Source organism: Trachurus japonicus, chromosome 11 (assembly GCF_045865225.1).
Source record: "Trachurus japonicus isolate A0001 chromosome 11, Traja_1.0".
In the NCBI taxonomy this organism is placed as follows: domain Eukaryota; kingdom Metazoa; phylum Chordata; class Actinopteri; order Carangiformes; family Carangidae; genus Trachurus; species Trachurus japonicus.
The window spans coordinates 20934755-20954747 of record NC_140917.1 but is presented as its reverse complement, the minus strand read 5'-3'; the positions used below and the strand labels follow the sequence as shown (position 1 = coordinate 20954747).

Sequence of the window (19993 nt, the reverse complement as noted above, 5' to 3'; positions counted from 1 at the left end):
AAAAAAGACCTATATAATATAAATTTTATTTTACCATTATCTCTCTTTGAAAAAAGGCATGAATCATGTCATGACATGCCAAGCCGAGCCAACGCTGCCTCTGATTGGCCGGCCATGGCGTTCCTGTCATGGTTTTAAACATTGTTATTCAAGACACATCGATCTAGAGTATGTCTACCTCTTTGTACATTTTTTGTTGACTGATTTACATTTCTGATTTACAAGTGAGTACTGGGGTAGGATTTTCATTTTCTCTTTATATTACCCAACATGTCTGTGGTAAACCTACAGTATGTTGACCAAAACTGTCAGCTTTTTTTCTTTAAAAAACTGAGTTGAGAGGCTAATTTCTGCTGGCATGTGATTTTTTTGTAGGCTATTATATTTTGTTTCATATAGGCTACACCACATGTCGATTTATTTAACGCAGAGTTAAATGAGTATAAGTAGTTGCTAAAGCTACTGTATTTTAGCTGTAGTTTTACAAACTACATTTCTCCAGGGGTAGAAATGTAGCTTGTTCAAACTACTGCCAGGCTGAACTACATGTACAAGCTACACTTGCAAAGTAGCTTCCCCAACATTGACTGTATTTATACTTTATGATGAACAATAGCAGTTCAAAACCAACGCAAATCTCAATCTTGCAGCAATATGCGTGTCAGATTAGAAACATGACAGGAATGAGCACAGCCCCGATTACCTGCCAGTACAAATGTAGATTTACCTGCTCTTTGCTTTTCTATTTATTTGTAGTCAGTGAAGTGTACACAGTGTTCTTGAAAAGCGCTTTTGCTCTCTATTTGAAACTAATTTAAAGATTCGTGCCATTGGGTTTTGCACTTTCTTTCCCCCTGTGGATCTTGGCTTGCCGTGTGATCTACAGAAACAACTTTCCCCTAAGCCCTTCACAAGTCTCTTTTTCCATTGGTTATACCACTGCTCAACCTGGATTTAAAACGACCGGATCAACCTTACCCCTTTCAGAATTTAACCTGAGGGAAAATAACACAGCACTCAAAAACACTGAGGGAAAATCAACACCAAACATTGAGTCACAGCCTGGTAACTTGCCTAACACCTAAGCCCTGTCTCAACACTGTAGCACAAACAAGCATGGCTCCTCTTCAGCCCAATGAGCCACGAATAGAACATTTCTGTCCTCATTTGTGAGATAGCCCTGTCACGACTACGCTCAGAGTGTCCTTTACAGCGGGCTTTTGTTGTGGCTTGAATGGCAGGATGACCTCATGAAACAAAAGCAAGATGCTATCAGAAATAGGACACATACTGTTCCAAGCTAAAAAAAAAAACAGTTCATTTTAGGATTTGATTTCTTGGATTGACGTAAACCACAACACAGAAGCAGTCATGGCCACATGCATAAAAAGAAAACACATCCGCAGCACATAAAGTGTTCCTGTAGTGACATGGAAACAACTTGCACAAAAAAATCCCACCAGACACACACACACACACACACTCCCCCCATACACACACCTACACACACACACACACACACACACACACACCCCAGGGCTGTTAAAGCAGCCAGGCATGACAGATCACGCTGCCGCTCCATTATTACGTCGTGTTACGATTAATAATGCATGTTTCCTGACACCTTAATTACCTCCGCCCACACCCTATACACACACAAATACACACATGCAAACCTTCATTCAGCACCAGCTCCATCACGTCAACACACACACACACACACATTCTCTGTCTCCTTGTGGAGGGAACACATCAGCAGCACCCATAACAACTGGATGAGGTGCTTGAGGTGAGTGCAGCTGTGTGTCCCTGAACACCCACTGCTGGACACGACGCTGCTCACGAAGCTGTCACACACCCAAAGTGATCCTGTCACACTGACTCGGCGCTCAATTTAACACAAAGCGAAGAAGACAAAACCCGTTTCCTGTGGGTTTGACTGGGTTAAATTTGGCGCAATGAATCACCCGTCAACAAAAAATGATGCACGACTGTAACCTCGACGGGGACTTCTGACCTGAAAGCTGCAGAACAGGTCTATGTGCTGTGCATAATGATGGCTGTTTGTCTGCTGACACCTTTCAGTTGATATCACAAAAAAAAAAAAAAAAGAAAAAGTCTGGGAACCACCAGGCAACCCATGGTTAGATCATTAAAGATTCAAGACTGACTCATCTTATTCTGATTGGTTTCAATTCTCATGCACTTTGCACACCTTATCTGATGTAAAGCCGATAGCGTTGCAAAAACAGGAAGCGCACATTGATGGGAATTGCTGCCGACTACTTCTGTTCAAGGGTCAGTTCCCATTTTTTTTTCCCACTGAACCACGATGGTATGAACTCCCATTAAGATGGATATGAATAGACATTTGTTAGTGGTTCACAAAGCATCCAAAAATACATCCACAACAGCGTAGTTTGGTGGACAAGTGGTTTAAGAAGCATGAAGGCTGGAGAGATCTTTGTTGCACGTCATACCGTTCTCGGCCTCTCTCATCATTTCCTGTCTGCGTACAGTATCTCCTGCGACCTACAGTACCTAAAATAAAGGCAATATAAGAAAAAGCAAAACTGCAAAACTGTTGGGCCTGTTTACATCACACAAGCTACTGTTTGCAACATGAGATGAGATCATTTCATCCCACTCACGGTGACACATTCCATCAATCAGAAAGAAAATGCCACGCTTGCAACCAGAGAGTCCATAGTAAGACCTGCAAAATTCCCACAATACACAAGTGCAAATCAGGTGTGGAAGGTGATGTTGCCACCATTTGCAATCTGCTTGTAAGCAGTGCTCACAAATTGCTTCTGTGAAAAGAGCCCTGGGATAAAGCAAAGACTGTACTATCAACAATTTTTATTCAGAAATGTTCCTCTGAAGATTGGGTGTGTTTTTTTCCAGCTGTTAGTTTTTCCTGCTTTGAGCACCACAAACATTTTACTCTCTGCAAATAAAACAACAGCAATCTATGCAGTTACATATCATCAAGAGGGGAAAGTTAGATTTTTTTTTTTTTTTCCCTAATCTGAATGAACTGAATAGATGTCTTGCGAAACATCTTCTGATTAAGTTCTGGATCAACAGTTCAGGATGTTTTTGAAAAATTAATTTCTCACATTCTGGTCGACGATCTCCGTTAATTAGGAGGCTGTGCCATCGCGAACAAATGACTATGAATAAATTCCTTTGAAAGACTTTAGTGCCTGTTTCAATAACATCATGTGTGCTCCTTTATGATGACATTCTGCCGTCGAAACTCAAACACAAACTTCATGAATGTTAACCCACATTTTCAACATCCTTCAAAACTGATGAAACGCCAAGAAACGCAGGGGCCTAATTTTCAGAAGCCACGGCGTCTGCAGTTAATGGAGCAGCACGCGGCTTTCATCTTTCTCCCGTGAGTTGTAGTGCAATCATATCATTAAAAGCTCTGCGTTAGGTAATTTGTGAAGAGTGACAGCTTGTTGTTGCTGGCTAAATAGTAAGTGTGTATGCGTACACACAAAACACTTTCTTGTCTTTTCCTCCTGCTCCTCGCTTCCTCTTTCTCCCGCTGGCCTAGCCCTGGTTTAGGCAGTGTGTTCCAATGCATGGGAAATAATTGGCCATCCCTTTCATCACGGGATTATGAGGATAAATCTCCTTTTGGAGTGGAGCAGCGCTAACAGTCATTGAAATCCTGTTACATGGGGTATTATCCTGCAATTAATTGCTTTTTCCAAACACTAAGCTCTTCTCTCCCTCTCGTGTTCGCACACTTTGATAGATTCAGCACTGGGTGACTCACTCTGGAAAGAGGTTGGGGGTTATGGGACTTGTAGAAGGGATTGGGAACAAATAACAGTTTTTAACTCTGCGTACCCGTCTCGCACTCTCACTAGAAGTGCCATTAATGATGATCCAACCTCTTCTGTTTTGGCTGGAGGATGTACTTTGTGTCCTCGCTCATTGCAATGAAGAGGCGACCGAGGATCCGCTCACTTCAGAATATAATTTAGTGTAGGTATGTTAAAAGCGGACGCCCCTTTTGAACAGCAGCTGTAGCTTATCTTTCATCAACCGGCAGAGGAGATTAACGTCAGATGACAGTTTCATGTGCCATCCTCTCTCAGCCGCTGTTTGTAAAAGAATATTTTTTACTGCGATGATAAAATAAATCAAAGCGAGTCGCACCTGGAAGAAATCGTGTGGGAGAGAGCATCAAGAAGAGAACGGCTAAATGACTGAAAAACTAATGACATGACTGAAATGACTTCAGCTATACTTTGTGCTAATTAGGAAATATTAACATGTCCACGTTAAAGCGCACCGAGACGGTTTGCAGCCGAGTGTGAAGTGGCACATATGCGAATCAGCACCTTCATGTCTGAGGCCGTGGTTCAGACCTATGGACTGCTGCTTCCGTACTGGGGCGAGTTGAGGATCTCAAGTATCGACAGGGTCTTGTTCACAGGGGAGGGTAGGATGGAGCAGGAGATCGACAAACAAATCAGGGACAGTTCAGTAGTGATGTGGATGTTCTACTGGACCGTTGTGGTAAAGAAGGAGCTTTTTTTTTCATTAAATTTTGTTCCAACTCTCATCTATGGTCATAACTCACAACAAGGGTCGTCATGAGAACAGATAATTGGGTGCCAAGTCTACTTTTCTTTGGGGAGCATGAGTAACGGATATAAAATTTTGCCCTTAGCAGGCCGTGTCGATTCCTGTCGGGACTGACGCGGGCAGTATATGCACGAGTCTGAGCACGCTCATGGTCTCGGTGCGGCTACACACGAACTCGCGGCCCATTTTTTCATGTGAATGCGGCCGGACCTCATGACTTGCGTAAGCCACAAGTTTGGGCTCATGTGAACATGACGTGCCACGTGAGTGAAAACAAAAGTGTGTGAACGCGAACCGTACTCACTGAAAAATAAAACAAAGTATCATTTTCACATCCGTGAAAACATCCTGAAAGTGAATTAATGAGAACAGTGCTCTTGTTTAACTAAGGACACAGTAATGGCTACATGACTTTCTGTTTGTGTTGAGCCATTTTTACTATTTTACCATTGTTCTTGACTTCATGTTGCTGCTGCTCTTTAAATTCTGTGCAATTTGAGAAGTTGTTGAAGCACAGTTGAGCTTAAATACAAGAAAGTTTGATGTGAAACGGTCTTTCATTGAAGTAGTCATTTTAAAAGTACATGTTTTTTAATCGTGGTATCGAATGAGTATCAAGAATCGTGGAAATTCACTGTTTTTCGCTGCTGGTATCGACTATTGAAATCATGTATTGTGACAAGCCTAATCACGACCATACGTAGGGAGCCAAAGATAGATGCCATTGATGCAAGTAGCTGAAATGGGCGTCCTGAGTTCAGAGTAGAACCACTGCTTCTTTACACCTCAAGGAGCTGGATTTAGGTGGTTCAGGATCTGATAAGGATGCCTCCTGGGAGCCTCTTCTTTTTCTGGGTTTGTCCGACTTGGGCACTGATGCTCTGGGCCAGATTCAGAACTTGCTGGAGGGTTTACACCTCCTTTCTCACCTGGAAACACCCGAGAGGAGCTGGAAAGTGTTGCCAGGGAGAGGGATGTCTGGGGCCCTATAGGCTTGACCTGCTGCCACTGTGACCCAACCCCAGATAAGGAAGAGGAATATGTTATAATAGTGAACATTTTACTAGGGGTGGGAATCTTTTACTATCTCACGATTAGATTAGATTAGATTAGATTCTGATTTTTGGGGCTACGATTCGATTCAAAATTGATTTTCGATTCAAGACGATTTGATTCATAATGATTTCTGCTTCAGTCTATCGGTGTGCAAAGGATCCTCGTGATCTACTCCAGTCTGCTTTGCAAGACAGAATGACTTAAGTGTCTTTTTATTGAGTTTTAAACATTTATCCATGCTTAGATGGAATTGTTGAAACTGTTGCATAAAAGCAATATCACATATTGCTTAAGTCACAAAATTAAAAGTGCCTCTTTATTTAAAAAAAAAAAATAGTGCAGTTAAACATGCTGCCTTTTAAATTCTAAGGAAATTGATTTTCCTTAGAATTTGTTTCATTGTTTTATTTTTTTTAATCGATTTTGGGACATTTTATGTCGATTCTGAATCGTATCAAATGAGAATTGCGATTCTTTTGTGAATCGATTTTTTGGCACACCCCTACATTTTACATCAGCATCAGCCAGTGGAACCGTGACTCACTCTGTGATCTAAAATCATTTTCCTCTACGTTCCTGCTCACAAAGGTGAATCGTCACCAACACATTCTTCTTCTTTTCTCAGCAGCGCATGAAATGACCGTCACTTCTTGTTTCCTTTTCTCAATCGGTGTTTTCACATTCCACTCTGGGTGACATCATGGACTCGGCCGGGCTGAGTTGAGACAGCTTGTGTAACCCCAGTGATGGGCTGGTGACAGTGTGGCAGTGACGTCTTTGTGTGTGTGTGTGTGTTGTGGGCACGGTGCGCGAGCACACGCACAATTGCTATCAACTTCCCATTAGCAACAGGAAACCCCTTGAGTCATCCTGGAGCAGAGCTGTGAGCATAAGGGCGACTATTTCAGTGAAATCATGTGTCGGAGAGAGACTGATAAAGTTATGAAATTGCGTTCCAAGGATGTGAAGGGAAGTGAGCTGAACTTTTCAAGTGAAACTCTGCTGATTAAGGCCTGCTGGGGGATACCTGGTATATGCATGACCTTTCCCGAGAAACTGTGTTATTGCACAAACAGTGGACAAAGGCATTCAATTCAGCTTTGACTTTAAATGGTAAAAATGTATTTCCTTATTCTGCTGCACTACAGCGGAATAACTCAAGTTGTCCTCACTTTATCACGAGTACTGGGAATATGTACGCTTAATCACCTCGCTCGCCGAGTGCACAGTGTTCACGCGGTGTCACTATAATTAGCTTTTCAGGACATGAAGGCTTTTTGCGATGTAAGTGCATACGTGGTGTTCAGTTATGTGAAGAGGGTTTGTCAGAATAAAAAGGAAAAACCTGTGCAAATGAGCGGAAAAAAACATGGCAGATGCAGCTGCTTTCACACAAGCCTCTGTATGGTTTGGTGAGTTTGAAATTGATGTGAATCATATGCTTCACGGTCACCAGGACCCAACCAAGCTGAATACCTATGGGAGGTAAAGTTATTGATCTGCGGTTTTGAAGCTCAGAGTGGGCAGTTCAGCTGTCTCCATACTGCCCATACCAGACTCTGCCAAACTCCCCGCTAATTCAAAAATTGTAAAAGAGGACGGAGCGGGGGTCGAACTGAGATTTAGGTACCAGCCGTCTCGTGAGAAGCACTCATCCACCTGTCACTCAAAGCCGCACGCCCTCAATTATTCAGAACTTTACGCTTTAATAAAATTTAAGTTGGGGAGCTGTACAAAAATTCACCCCTATCACAGCTGTTACGAAGGAGGAAATTGGCCGTAGTGACCGAAACCGTTTTTTGTACCGGCTGTAAACAAGTTTCTGCTGCAAAGTTGGGCATATCAACACAGGAGTCAATGGAGATTGCTTCACTTTTGGATCCGGCCTCCAGCGGCCATTTGAAGAAGTGTAGTTCTTTGGTACTTCCATGTAGGCTTCAGAGGTTGCCACTTGGTCAGCAACTATGACAGTCTTTTGTAAGAGTGGTGTTTTAATTCCTCCTGTGGAACTTCATGACGCTTCATATTTGGGTTGGGAAATACCATTATCTGATTCCAAGTAAATACCAGGGCTATGATTGACATACAGTATACTGTGCATGCAGAGTTTAAACTTATGTGAGATGGATCTATTTTGGGTGTTACAGTATGTATTAAAACCTGATACTAGTCTATTCTACTACTAGTGTCAGTATGAGACAAAAAGGTCATCAACCAACCAGGTAGTGAGTGAGTGATCATGGCCCCATTGAGCGCCTTCGTCTACAGTAAATTCAATGTAACCTGTGGTGAGGTTTTTCTTCTTTTCTCTTTTTCGGATTAGAATCAGCTGGTTTTACGAAACTAACCACTTCATGTGAACGCACTGCAAACAGATGACAGAAAATTTTACATTCAGCTAATGCTTTATAACTTCTTAGAAGACCTTTGGGGAAGTCTTTGTGCTGAGTGTGTGCAAACACGACAACTCCCCTGTGTGAGAACAAATGTTTTCAATCATTGGGGAACAATGTGTAGGTGTGAGTTCTCAACAAACAATTAGTTGTAGTATGTTGTAAAAGCCCGTGCGCTGCATATTGTAAAAAGCGAAAGAACGTTTTATACCTAAACTGGGTTTTTTGGATTGCACAAAATATCCATGTTGCCAAGAGCCCAGACTCTCCAGACTAACCAACATTAGCTGAAGCAAGCACATCAAAGGAATAATGATGGACAGATTGGGATAACTAGCAGAAGAAGGATGAATTTTTTTGGCCAGACTACAGTCTGGAGTCCATCCACATGAAACAATCCCCCATCTCGGCTCCTGGTTTGATTGATTGTCCCTGAGGTCAGCCGAGGTTGTGAAAATATAGCGCATATTCAGTAGAGAAGGTTATAGCTGGCTGATGACTAATTTTGGATGAGACTATAACGCTCGAGTTCATACAGTTCACAGAGTCCAGGAGCTTATATGAAGATATACAGTAGAGCTGAAGCATACTGCAGTGCTAGAAGAACTTCTTTTCTTTGTTATAGAGAGTTTACACCCTGAATAGAAATTCAATCATTTTTATTGCAAGCATAGAGTTGAATATCCACTGGCCCACTTCTATCTCCCACACTCTAATTCTGCATTCACAGCAAACTGTCAGCTGTCCACAGACACAATGGTAGCAGCACACACCAGCAGACATTTGCAGAAAACAAGTTCTACTTCACAAAATTCATAAAAGACACAGTGGCAGCAGTCAGTGTAAAACCAATAGAGGAAGATAATGAACTTGTCAAAAGAATAGTGTTGCATAAACTATCCTTCCCTCTGTCCTCATGTGACCTTTTTTCATGAAATGGAGGTCAAAGTTCAGATGCAATTACATTACTTGGCATATGCGGCATATTTTTGCATGTGGTCACACTGTCACAAAAAACAACTGTCTAGCTCTTTAATGTTACAGGGATGAAAGTATTTGATGCACCTTGTGCCTGGGTTATTACTTTATGTACAGACCATCTTCCGGTGTACATCCTCGGGATGATCATTAACCAGCACATGACTTAGCAAATGTGCATGTCAGTCAGTATTTAGGTAAATTAACTTGTTGTAGGGTTGCCATAGTACTAATTAAAAGAAATCAATGATGGCTGGATCCCATTTACTCGCCTCAGTTTCAGTGTCCTGACGTCCTACATGCTGTTTTTCACATCAGCCTCTTAGTGGTTGGAGATATCGTATCTTATAGTGACAATTTTTCCCACTTGTTGCCAATAAACTAGAATGGTTACATTTATATAAATCATTATATTGATACATACATGTTCAGTTATTTGTATATTGTTTCCAAGTGTTCACAAACCACTTCAAACGTAGCACAGGTGGCTAATCTCATGTGGCATCCAGGCAGGAAGTGGAGTGAAATGGTATCGCTCCCAATTTAGATTAATGGTAGGGTTTTTTTTTTTTTTTAGCCCTACCCATTCTTACGACATTGTGTGAAGGCTGCATTACTTGAACAGCAGACACTTGAAGTTATTAGTAACATCTGTGCTGTTCCTCCTATGACGAGTCAAACTGTCTGCTGTTTGAAAGGCCCGTTATGTAAATGGTACTGTGTATTTTGTGGAAAAAATTGGTTTTCTTTATGATTTGCTTGCTTCGTTTCATCATTAGACAATCTACTCGGCAGCGTCATTATTCATTCATTAAGAGAGGTCTGCTAGCAGAGCTCGTGGTGGGGATCGTTTAACCGTTATTTCAGCGGGGTCTTACTTGATCAAAACTGACCACGCCGTCCAGTTGGGAGTCCTGATTTTCATAACTGTGCTCCGGTCTCAAGTCTGCAGCTCTGTTCGTTTGTCATGTCTGCATGTGTGCGTATGTGGAATGTGACGGAGCAGCTCAAATGAAGAATAATTCACAGCGATGGCTGGCTGTCAGCCAGAGCAGATTGGACTATTCTCAGAGCAGATCAATTCCCAGCCTCCCTTCACCGCTGCTGGTGGTGAATGACTCAGCTAATTATTACAAGGGAGAGCATGCCCTGAATACTGTTTTCTCTTCTAGCTCACTAGTACGGGGATGCATGCAGCCGCACTCCTACACAGGCACTGTATATACACACACACACACACACATCTATATAACACACACCCACGTACACCATGAGGTACATACTGGAGTCCAGCAACATAAACTATCCTGCTTATGAGTAATGCTCAGCCTAAACATGTAGTATGGTGTGACCTGGTGTAATGATTCCAGCATGAACTCTGAGTTACATTCATACAAATTGTTATATCACACACACACACACACACATATGCAAACACTTTGTTTAGGTGTACACTGGAAAAACTGACTTATTTGTGTTGGTCGTGATTAAACAGTGTGTCACACTCAAAGACACTACAAATATACATCATCGCTTTGATGCGCTGGCACGCCGGATCCTGGCTATTGTCACATAACAATGAAGCATCTTGGCCTCCTGTACCTCTTGCCACTCATTTCCCACAGTGGCTGTTCATCCTGCTTTTTGAACTTCTTTAAAAAAAAAAAAGAGGCAGGGAGACCGCAGCGAGAGAGGAAACCTGTTCCTGTGCCTGCTCGACGGCATGACAAACACACTTGCTCACGGAGAGACACACACATCAATCAGCTGGTGAGTCACCTCATTCGTAGGACGACCACTGCACAAAGAAAGAATGCGAGGCCTAAAAATAACAGCCATCATTTCTATGGACTCTGCAGCTCGTCCATGTTTGGACGGCCCCACGGAGACAGGTTCACATGACCTTTCTGAGTCGAGCTGAGCTGAGCTGCCGTGACCTGGTTCAGTGTGTAACCTCTGGAAACGTGGAGAGGAACAGTTCTGGGGAGAAGGTGCGTGCTCCTGTTTTGCAGGACAGAAGACTGTCCAGCTGGTGCTCTGGGGATTTAGTGTGTGTGTCTCTGCTGCTGCTGCTGCTGCTGCTGCTGCTGCTGCCACCACTGTGCTTGTTCAACATAAAGCAGTGGAAAGAAGAAAAAAAATAGAGAACTCTTGCGCAACGAGCACATGGTCACGCGCATGCACACACCCTGACAAACACAAAAACACGCACATTTAATTACCTCATACCTACAGTTCATCGCAATACTCATCACAGGAATGTTTGTGGCTGACCGTATACTGTACTTCACCCTTCAATTTCTGATACATCCTTAAGTAATAGTCCATAGGTCACTGATTACTCTTTTACACACACATACACAGGGAGCACTATGTGTGTGTGTGTGTGTGTGTGTGTTTCTTTTGTGGTATCTGGGTATGAGAAGTTTCAACTTCAGTGATCAGTGTCTCTGGGAGCCCAGCTGCTGCGGTGCTGTTTACAGAGCTGTGCTGGCACAGGCTATTTTATGTGAATGCCTATAGCCCCGGCACCAGTAAGGGCTTTATGGGGGTGAGTCATATCCACATAACAAACAGGCACAGCATGGGAAAATATCATGGTGATGTTAAAGCTGGAGTTAAAGCTTTACACGCTGGAGCGGTTGTATCGACTCGTTCACACTTTGGAGGGCAAACAGTTGAGGAGGGACTGTTGCAACGTGCAATAAACGGCAATAAGAGAGAGGTGAACGTGAAGGAAGAACTGAGTCAGAGGAAGAGTTTTAAAAGATTGTTAATTATTGTCTAAAAGCATGTGCAGGCTGGATGGAGCAGCAGCAGCAGCCATCATAAGTGGCCATGAGGGTTTCGTCATTCAAAAAATCTGAAGAGCTCAGAGGGGAGTTTACAGATTCATTACAGCGTGACAGAGAGAGAGAGAGGAGGAGGAGAGAGAGAGAGAAATAAATAACATTATGATGTCTGAACCATATGCTGCAGGCGCTCTTGTGTGAAAGGTAATACAGTACAGCAGGCGGTTTCATCAGAGCCGTGCTGCTGGAGCTGGAGTCGGTGCCGTTACAGGATTGCTCAATGGTTGTGTCACCAGGAGGCTGGACTGGTCGGGCGGAGTGTTTGAGCTCAGAGCTCAACATCACCGCGGCTCACTCACTCTCTGCCTCTCTCTGAGTGTGTGAGGCGGTCTCTCCTCTCTCTCTGTCTGTCTTTTTCTCTCACCCCCCCTCCTCTCTCTCCCCCTCACTCTCTTTCTCTCTCACTCACTCACTCACTCTCTCTCTCGTCTGTCTGGACGGTGCTCTGAGGGGGGATCGGGATTTTCTCACCAAAAGTGCACAGACCTCGGAGCTGCGGGCATCCACTCTCTGTAAAGAAAAAAGAAAAAAGGACGTGTGTTTGGATTATTTACCCCCCCCAAAAAAAAAAGAAAAGAAAGAAGAAGTTTCATCTACACTTCAACTATAATGAGTCTGACGCGGATCAATGGAGCGCACCGTTTGTAGTTTCATCTAATCGATCGAGGAGAGAGAGAGAGAGAGGACGCATCCGAACCAGCAGCTGTCAGTGTGCTCGGCGGCTTCATGGTGAATCGCTCCATCAGGATGAACTTGCAGTGGGGCAGCCCGGCGGCGCCCTGCATCCGCGCCGTCAGAGTCGCGCACAAGCGGCTGGACTCGGACGACCAGCCGCAGCCGCCGGCCAAATGCGCCCGGCTGAGCGGAGCGGAGAGCGGGGAGGCGGGGACGCAGGGTCTCCTCCTCGGCGGCAGCTCGCCGGGCTCCCCGCCGGTCAGCCCGGTGGTGTCCAGCCTGCCCCCCCCGGCCGCCCACCAGGGACCGTCCAGGATAGGACCGTTCCTGCTGCTACCTCTGGCGGACCGGGAGAGCATGCACAGCGCGATGAACACCGACACGGGCGATGAGCTACTGTGCAAGGTATGCGTAACCTCCACCCCTCCACCCCCCTCCTCCTCCTCTCCTCTCTTCTCTCTGTCATTGTGCAATTTCTTTGAATGAATGGTTGTTTCGAGACGCGGCGTTGCTCAACAGCCTCCACACCGTCTGACATGTCATCAGTGTTGAGTCGACTTTTTCACCTAAATGTGATTCGCACGCGAAAATGTGTCACGCTTTTTTGCGTAACGACAGCGAGTGTTGCTTCATGATTTTTTTTTTTTTTTTTTTTTTTAAATCCTGGACCATATTAGGCTGTGTGACTGACTGACTGTCTGACTGCTGCTCAATCGTGTTTACAAATACGAGACGGACCAGCCTGTGCCTGCGTCTCATTCAGGTCCACCTTGTCCTCCTTGTATTGGCTTCACCGCCGCGTCTGTCAACCTCGGCTCATTTGCATACACGTCACTGCAATACGCCAAGCCTGTGACACAAAAATGCAAACATGCGAGGCAAAGAAAAAAAAAAAACTATACCACCACGATAAGGATCTGTTCTGATAACGCCAGACACCCCCTCCTCCTCTCCTCCTCTCCTCCTTCTCCTCTCCTCCACTGTTCCAGATCCCTGTGTTTATGCTGCACGAAAAGACCTGCAGGCGTTTGGCTTTGTTGATTAATAAAGTTAAAGGCTTTGGTGATTCATTTGTCACGCTGGAGCAAAAAGCAACGTATTGAGCTGGAATCAAAGCATATCCTACGCCTGTTTTTATCTGGCTGCCAAATTTGCATGGTTGTTTCCTCAGATTATCATTAAGAACAAACTGACCCGCTGCCTCCTCCCTTCCTTCTCTCTCCCCCCTCCTCCTCCTCCTTTCCTATCTTCCTAATTTCCATCCTGCAAACCTCTCTCCCTCTACTCCCGTCTGTCTGTCTCTCTCTCCCAGGTCTTTGACATGGGGGTGTACCAGGAAAAGATCAGAGCCTACGGGATCCTGCCGGGCCACAACAACGTGGCGGGCATCAGGGACATCATCCTGGGCGAGTGCAAGGCCTACGTGTTCCTGGACAAAGACTTTGGGGACATGCACACCCTGGTGAAGAGCTGTCGCAGGCTGGACGAGGAGAGCGCCTGCAGGCTCTTCCGTCAGGTGGCCCGGGCCGTGGCGCACTGCCACCACAACGGGATCGTGCTGGGCGACCTCAAACTCCGCAAGTTCATCTTCGCCGACGAGAAAAGGTGAGAGGACGGGAGAGCCAAAGAGTCAAACCCCCAAAAACCTGAAACATTTCACCTGCTCGCTCAGCATCGTAGTCCTTCAAACCACTTCTCATCATCCGGCCTACTTTGTAGTATCGCTTCAGTTCAGATGCTCTGGGTCTTAAATGCATGCAGCGTGGTGGGACTTGCCACCAGAAAGGCACAGAGCAAACGTGGCAGCAGCTGATACACACAAGGCCATGTGTGCAGATACCGACGTGGGTGCTGATAGAGTAGGAGGTTCTGTACTTGTGGAGGCAGACTGCATAGCTTCCCAGATTTTCGCCCTCTCTGTCTGTCTGTCTTCCCTTCTCACTCACCATGTGTCTCTTTGTATGCGCCTTGTTGTGTGTTTGTTTTGCATGCCTCTCTCTCTCTCTCTCTCTTTCTCTGTGTGTGTGTGTGTATGTGTGAATGTAGTGGGTGGCAGCTTGGCAGAGCTGCTAGACGAGGCTGGTGAATGAGACAATCATCCCCTTCTGTGGCCTGTATCTTAGAATATATTTATTACTCATTATTTATTAATAAATAACATCATAACTGTGCTGCGGAAATAACTGACTCTCCCAACAAGGATTCATTCACATACACTTTCATCCATGAAGGAGGAGTAGTTCAAAGCACTATCCTTTGAACTCGCTCCCAAACATAAACACACACACACACACACACACACAGGTCCTCATGTCTGCCTCTCTGTTCAGGAAGACACACAAAATCCCTGCTTACAAAACTATTTGTCGCCTCTTTGCCCTTGCGTCACTCTCTTTCCTGTAAGCGCCTGCTGATCCCACACAACCCCTCCGCTCCGGCCCCCCCTCCAGCTTTTTTTTTCTCTCTCTCTCTCTCTCTCTCTCTCTCTCTCTCTCTCTCTCTCTCTCTCATGGAGACTTTTCAACAGTAACATTCTCCAGCCGTGACCTCTGGGTGTTTCAGGGTCACGCTGGATGAATGAGTGCAGACAGCCCAGTGAGAGAAGTTGAAGTTGGTTGTGCCCCCTCTCTGATAGCTATACGGCTGCAGAGCGATGAGTCACAGTGTATATGCGCAGAGGGGAAGAGGAGGAGGGGAGGGAGGGAGGGAGAGAGAGAGGGAGGGAGGAGGGGGGGCAGCATAGCTCATTTTCTTTCCCTGTGTGTGTGTGTGCGTGTCCATACGTACGAGCTTGTATGTGTGGCGATTAGACATTCATGGCTGCGAGCAGGAATGTCTGTATTTCAGTATCTTGTCATCTAGGTGACGACATGGCAACTTTAACGCTGGTAGACTTGACCCACAAGACCCATCTGACCCTGGAGTTGTGGGATGACGTCTTTTTTTTTTTAAACTTCTCTTCTCTTCTCTTCCCTTGACTCTTTTGACCATTACGCCACTAAAAAAAAAAAAAAAAAAAAAAAGATCCTACAGAGATACAGCTGTGGATTTTGATGATACCATTAAACGGCTGTGTGACATCATGGAATTTGGTTTTCCTTTGCCAGGAAATCAAGTTTCCTGCGCCCTGAGATCGCTGCTTCCTTCTAATCATAGGCCTGACTTTTTGACTCATGTTGACATAATAACACAAGTGTCTTTGAAATGTTGCAATTCTGCATGACCTCATTTATTCCGTCACATAGTTCTTCCAAAATTCACAATCGGGCATCTTTCAAACCTCAACAATCGCACCGTGATGCAATGTCCTGGCCGACAATGCAGCACTCAGGCCAGGAGCGGAGAAAGTCACAACAATTTGACAAACGCTGTCTCCATTCACATTCACACACACACACACACACACACGCGCACGCACACATGCTGCAGCTGAAGCAGCCAGTTTAGGGAAGGTGACTAGCACTGTGAAGCATGCAGAGCTTCACTGTCGGGCCAGCCTTCCCGTGCGTCACTGATGTGGCAACAGCCATTTGAGGGTAATTATGGGATGGCTGGCGCCGCGAGTGTGGGACCCAGGTGCAGATAGCCTCGGCTCGAGAAAGAGAGGGAGAGGAGGAGGAGGAGGAGGAGAGAAGATATGTACTCTCAACAGAAGGATGAGTCATTCTCTCCATCCCTCCAACTCTCTCTGTTCTGTTTCCTTTTCTGTCTCCATCTCTTTTTCTCCTCTGCTGACTTATCTCCTCCACTATCTTGGTGTTTAAATATCAGCTGCTTTCTATCTTGGTCCTTCTGCCTGTCAATCTTTTCATCCTCTCTCTGTGGCTGTCCGTCCGTCTCTCTCTCTCTCTGTCTGTCTCTGTCCGTCTCTCTCCGGCCGCTCCGTCTTGATGACTGAAGTGTCTCGCAGAGTCGACCCTTCTGAACGTGAGATAAAACAGCACACTTCTCATGTGCGGTTGGACTTGATAAAGAAAAGAAAAACTCACTCCGCCTGTCAGCCTCGGGAGCAAATCTCAAGACACTCACATTCACTTTTAATTTAAACACAGTGCACATCTGTTGCCGTAGAGAATTAATCACTCTTGGAGTTACGCAGGGATATTTTTCTTTGTCCCATTAATCAAGAGCGTTTCCACGGTAAAAGTCTCCCTCTACAAATATACTCTCTCAGTCTTAATTGCTCTGGTTACAGGACTAAATGCACGTCCTGTCGTTACCATGGCTAAATATAGCGTTGAGTGTGTGAGTACAGGACGGGGGAGGGGGTTGGAGTTGTGTATTTATATGCGTGTTTATCTGAGCATGTGTGCACCAGGAAGTCTTTGGAAATTTGCTTAGGCAGCTCTGCCTCTCAAATAGGACTCAGTGTTGTGCACTTAGGTCATAGTAAGTTCACTGGTGTGTGTGTGTGTGTTTCTGTGTCCATCTGTCCATCTGTCTGTCTTGTGTGCAGTTTAAGGATAAAGGATGGATGATTGTTTTTCCATGATGCAATCAGTGGCTTACATTTAACAGATCCCTGAAATGTTTGACAGTGACAAACAAAGTCACTGTTACACACACACACACACACACATACACACACACACACACATACACAGAGCGCAGTGTACTGGATCAAAGAATGACCTGAGCTTTAAAAGTTGTTGTGTACGTGTGAACTCGATAGCATCGTTTTCCAACAACAACATGACATTCAGTAAACATATTCTGTTTCTGTAAATGCAGATTCACGTTTGGTTTTGGACACTGTGTCCTTTGGTTCCACTGTAACATGTAAAGTTGCACGCTATACAAGATAACAGATGATGTCACTGCCATGGCACCTCGCTCTGCACTCCGCATTTAGAGCAGGACGAGGGCACACACTTGAAGCTGCCGTTTGTGTCAGACGGTGTGTCTGAGGCTTAGGGATAAGCTGCGATAGTAAAGGAATTCCCCCCTCCGTGTACTAAACATGACATTTTTCAACATTTCCTCTGCTCTTAAAGGTCACGCCAAATGTCCTGACCTTATTCTGACTTTTCCTTCGCAGGACGCAGGTGAGACTCGAGAGCCTCGAGGACTGTCGGGTCCTGGAAGACCCCAGCAACGACTCCATGTCGGACACCCACGGCTGCCCCGCCTACGTCAGCCCGGAGATCCTCAGCGGCTCGGCGCCTTACTCCGGCAAGATGGCCGACATGTGGAGCCTGGGGGTCATGCTGTACACCATGCTGGTCGGCCGTTACCCCTTCCACGACCCGGACCCGGCCACGCTGTTTTCCAAGATCCGCAGAGGCCAGTGCTGTTTGCCAGAGGGCTTGTCGCCCAAGGCCAAGTGTCTGCTCCAGAGCCTGCTGAGGAAAGAACCCTGGGAGAGACTCACGGCGGCCGAGCTGCTCGCTCACCCGTGGTTCCACCAGCCGCCGTCATCGCAGGAAGCGGCGCTGGGCGAACAGGAAGTGAACTCGGCGGAACAGATGGTGCCGTCCTTTGACGTGGAAGAGGACGATGATCTGTTCTGCTGACGGACTTGATCCAGCTAAAAACTGGCTGAGGGACCAAACACAAAAATTGCCATGAGGGATTCATTGTTGTTTTTTTTACATTGGCACTTTTTAGAAACTCATTTGTCTACTGTTGTGTGTACATACACCCTCAAGCTTTCTACAAAAACTTACTGTACTGTATTTTGTTGTCGTATATGTGTTACTTGCTAAGGGCATTGCTCACAATGATCATTCATTGTGTTTCTATATGTGCGTTTTTGAAATTATTTGGTGCTAAAAAAATAATAACAACAACAACAAGGACTCGAAACTTGCCAGATTATGTTAACAAAATAATTTCTGCGGGCCACGGCGAGTGAATCACAGAGATTTCAACTCGTGGCAAACAGTAGTCACCAATGTTTGCTCACAGCCCGGACTCACGAGGCTTCAGAAAGCATTAGATGAGCTCTGAATGGGAGGCGAGGAGACCAGGATGTTGCTCCTCTCACTCTCTGACCGGGCTGGAGGCTTCACCACGGCTGACTCACCGACCGGCTCCAAGAGGACCTAGCACAAGCTCGACGTCTCGCAGAAGGCAGTGACATGAAGTGAGAAAGATGCTTTAGCAGAGGACTGATGTGTCACACTCAGCGGGACGACACCAAAAGGTGTCACACTGCCAATCTGGCAACATCTCAGCGACTGGAGAGCATTTACAAATCTCGCACCATGCGCAGAAGGTTGAGAAAGGCAGGGTGTTACTGGTGCAAGACTCACTGAAAACTGGGACGAGTTTGTCACACACACACACACACACACACACTCAGAGATAAGCAGTGGCACTGGGCCAGCAGTTAAAATCAAATCATTACCTTATTTAAAAGCATGCTCAAAAAGCTGAATATTTCATATAAAGATTGCTTCCAGACGTAAGTGTCTATTAACAGGGTTGAGCCTTGCGAAATTGACTCCTCTCAAATGCTGTGTGCCATTAGCCACAATGAAACCTAACACTAATGCTTCGGGTTTAAAAACCGGTCACCTGCCTCAGCAGCAGCAGAGGTTGAAGATGGTCGTATCCTCAGCCTGAAGGCACGCTACAGCAGATAGAATACAGAAATCAAATGGTACTTCCCAACAATGCAATACACATTTCCTCTCAGTCACATGATGCTAGTATTTTCTAAAAAAAAAAAAACAAAGAAAAGAAAAAAAAGAAAACATCCAGTTAAGGAAAGACAAACATTACAGGAAAAATGAAGACTTTCTCAGTTGAGCAGTTGAACCTGCTCTGTTCGCTTCTGTCGGAACATTATGTCAAGCTGTGTTGCTTTAACAAAAGCTGAGCTGTGCTGAGTGCTGTGCCCGTATCACTGTGTTTCATAAACTGAATGGCTCTGAATCAGTCGCAGTCAGGCGATGTTTGATGTTGGTTGTCTGATGATGACTCAACACTTGAGCCTGTCTGTAGAGAACGGTCCTGACCTTGGCTGGAAGAATCTGTTCTGACTGTTTCACCTTCTTTTTTTTTAATGGTATTTTTTTCCCCCCTTTTCCTTTTTTTTTTTTTGCCGTTGAAAGCTGTGGATCCATGGAGACTAGTCGTCATAGCTAGTGACATGATGTACCACTTTCAAATAGATCTTTTATATTGTATTGTGACTGGCGGATGCAGTGTTTCAGTGACGTTTAGCCTCACAGGCTACTGCAGGTCTGCAGCCTGCTATTTTTTCTTCTGGTACAATAACGTTGACAATGGTACTAAATCTGGCTCATCTGAGAAGCGCTGTGCATTCAATGTTTGGGTCAGGCGGTAGACTAATAAAGCTAATGTTGCAGTTCTCTCATCATCTTCTCCCATCCGCCGAGATGCGAACAGACTTGTGACAATCTGGGGGTTGTTCCTTGCAGAAAAGTAATTTAAGAGATTTATGATTTTGTTCGGTTC

General features: G+C 45.2%; 1 protein-coding gene and 1 long non-coding RNA gene across 2 annotated transcripts in view; one reads left to right on the top strand and one right to left on the bottom strand.

The window, feature by feature from the left end:
• Nucleotides 1-11798: 11798 nt before the first annotated feature.
• LOC146978763 (uncharacterized) overlaps nt 11799-19993 on the bottom strand; it is a 32977-nt gene continuing 24782 nt past the window's right edge. Inside the window, exon 2 of the long non-coding RNA XR_015037112.1 lies at nt 11799-12403. This is a non-coding gene — a long non-coding RNA (uncharacterized LOC146978763). The remainder of the gene's footprint in view (nt 12404-19993) is intronic.
• trib1 (tribbles pseudokinase 1) lies at nt 12186-19266 on the top strand. The gene is made up of 3 exons (XM_085791665.1): nt 12186-12973; nt 13881-14173; nt 17607-19266. The coding sequence occupies exons 1-3, from the start codon at nt 12620-12622 to the stop codon at nt 18079-18081; spliced, it is 1122 nt and encodes a 373-aa protein (XP_085647791.1). The 5' UTR covers nt 12186-12619; the 3' UTR covers nt 18082-19266.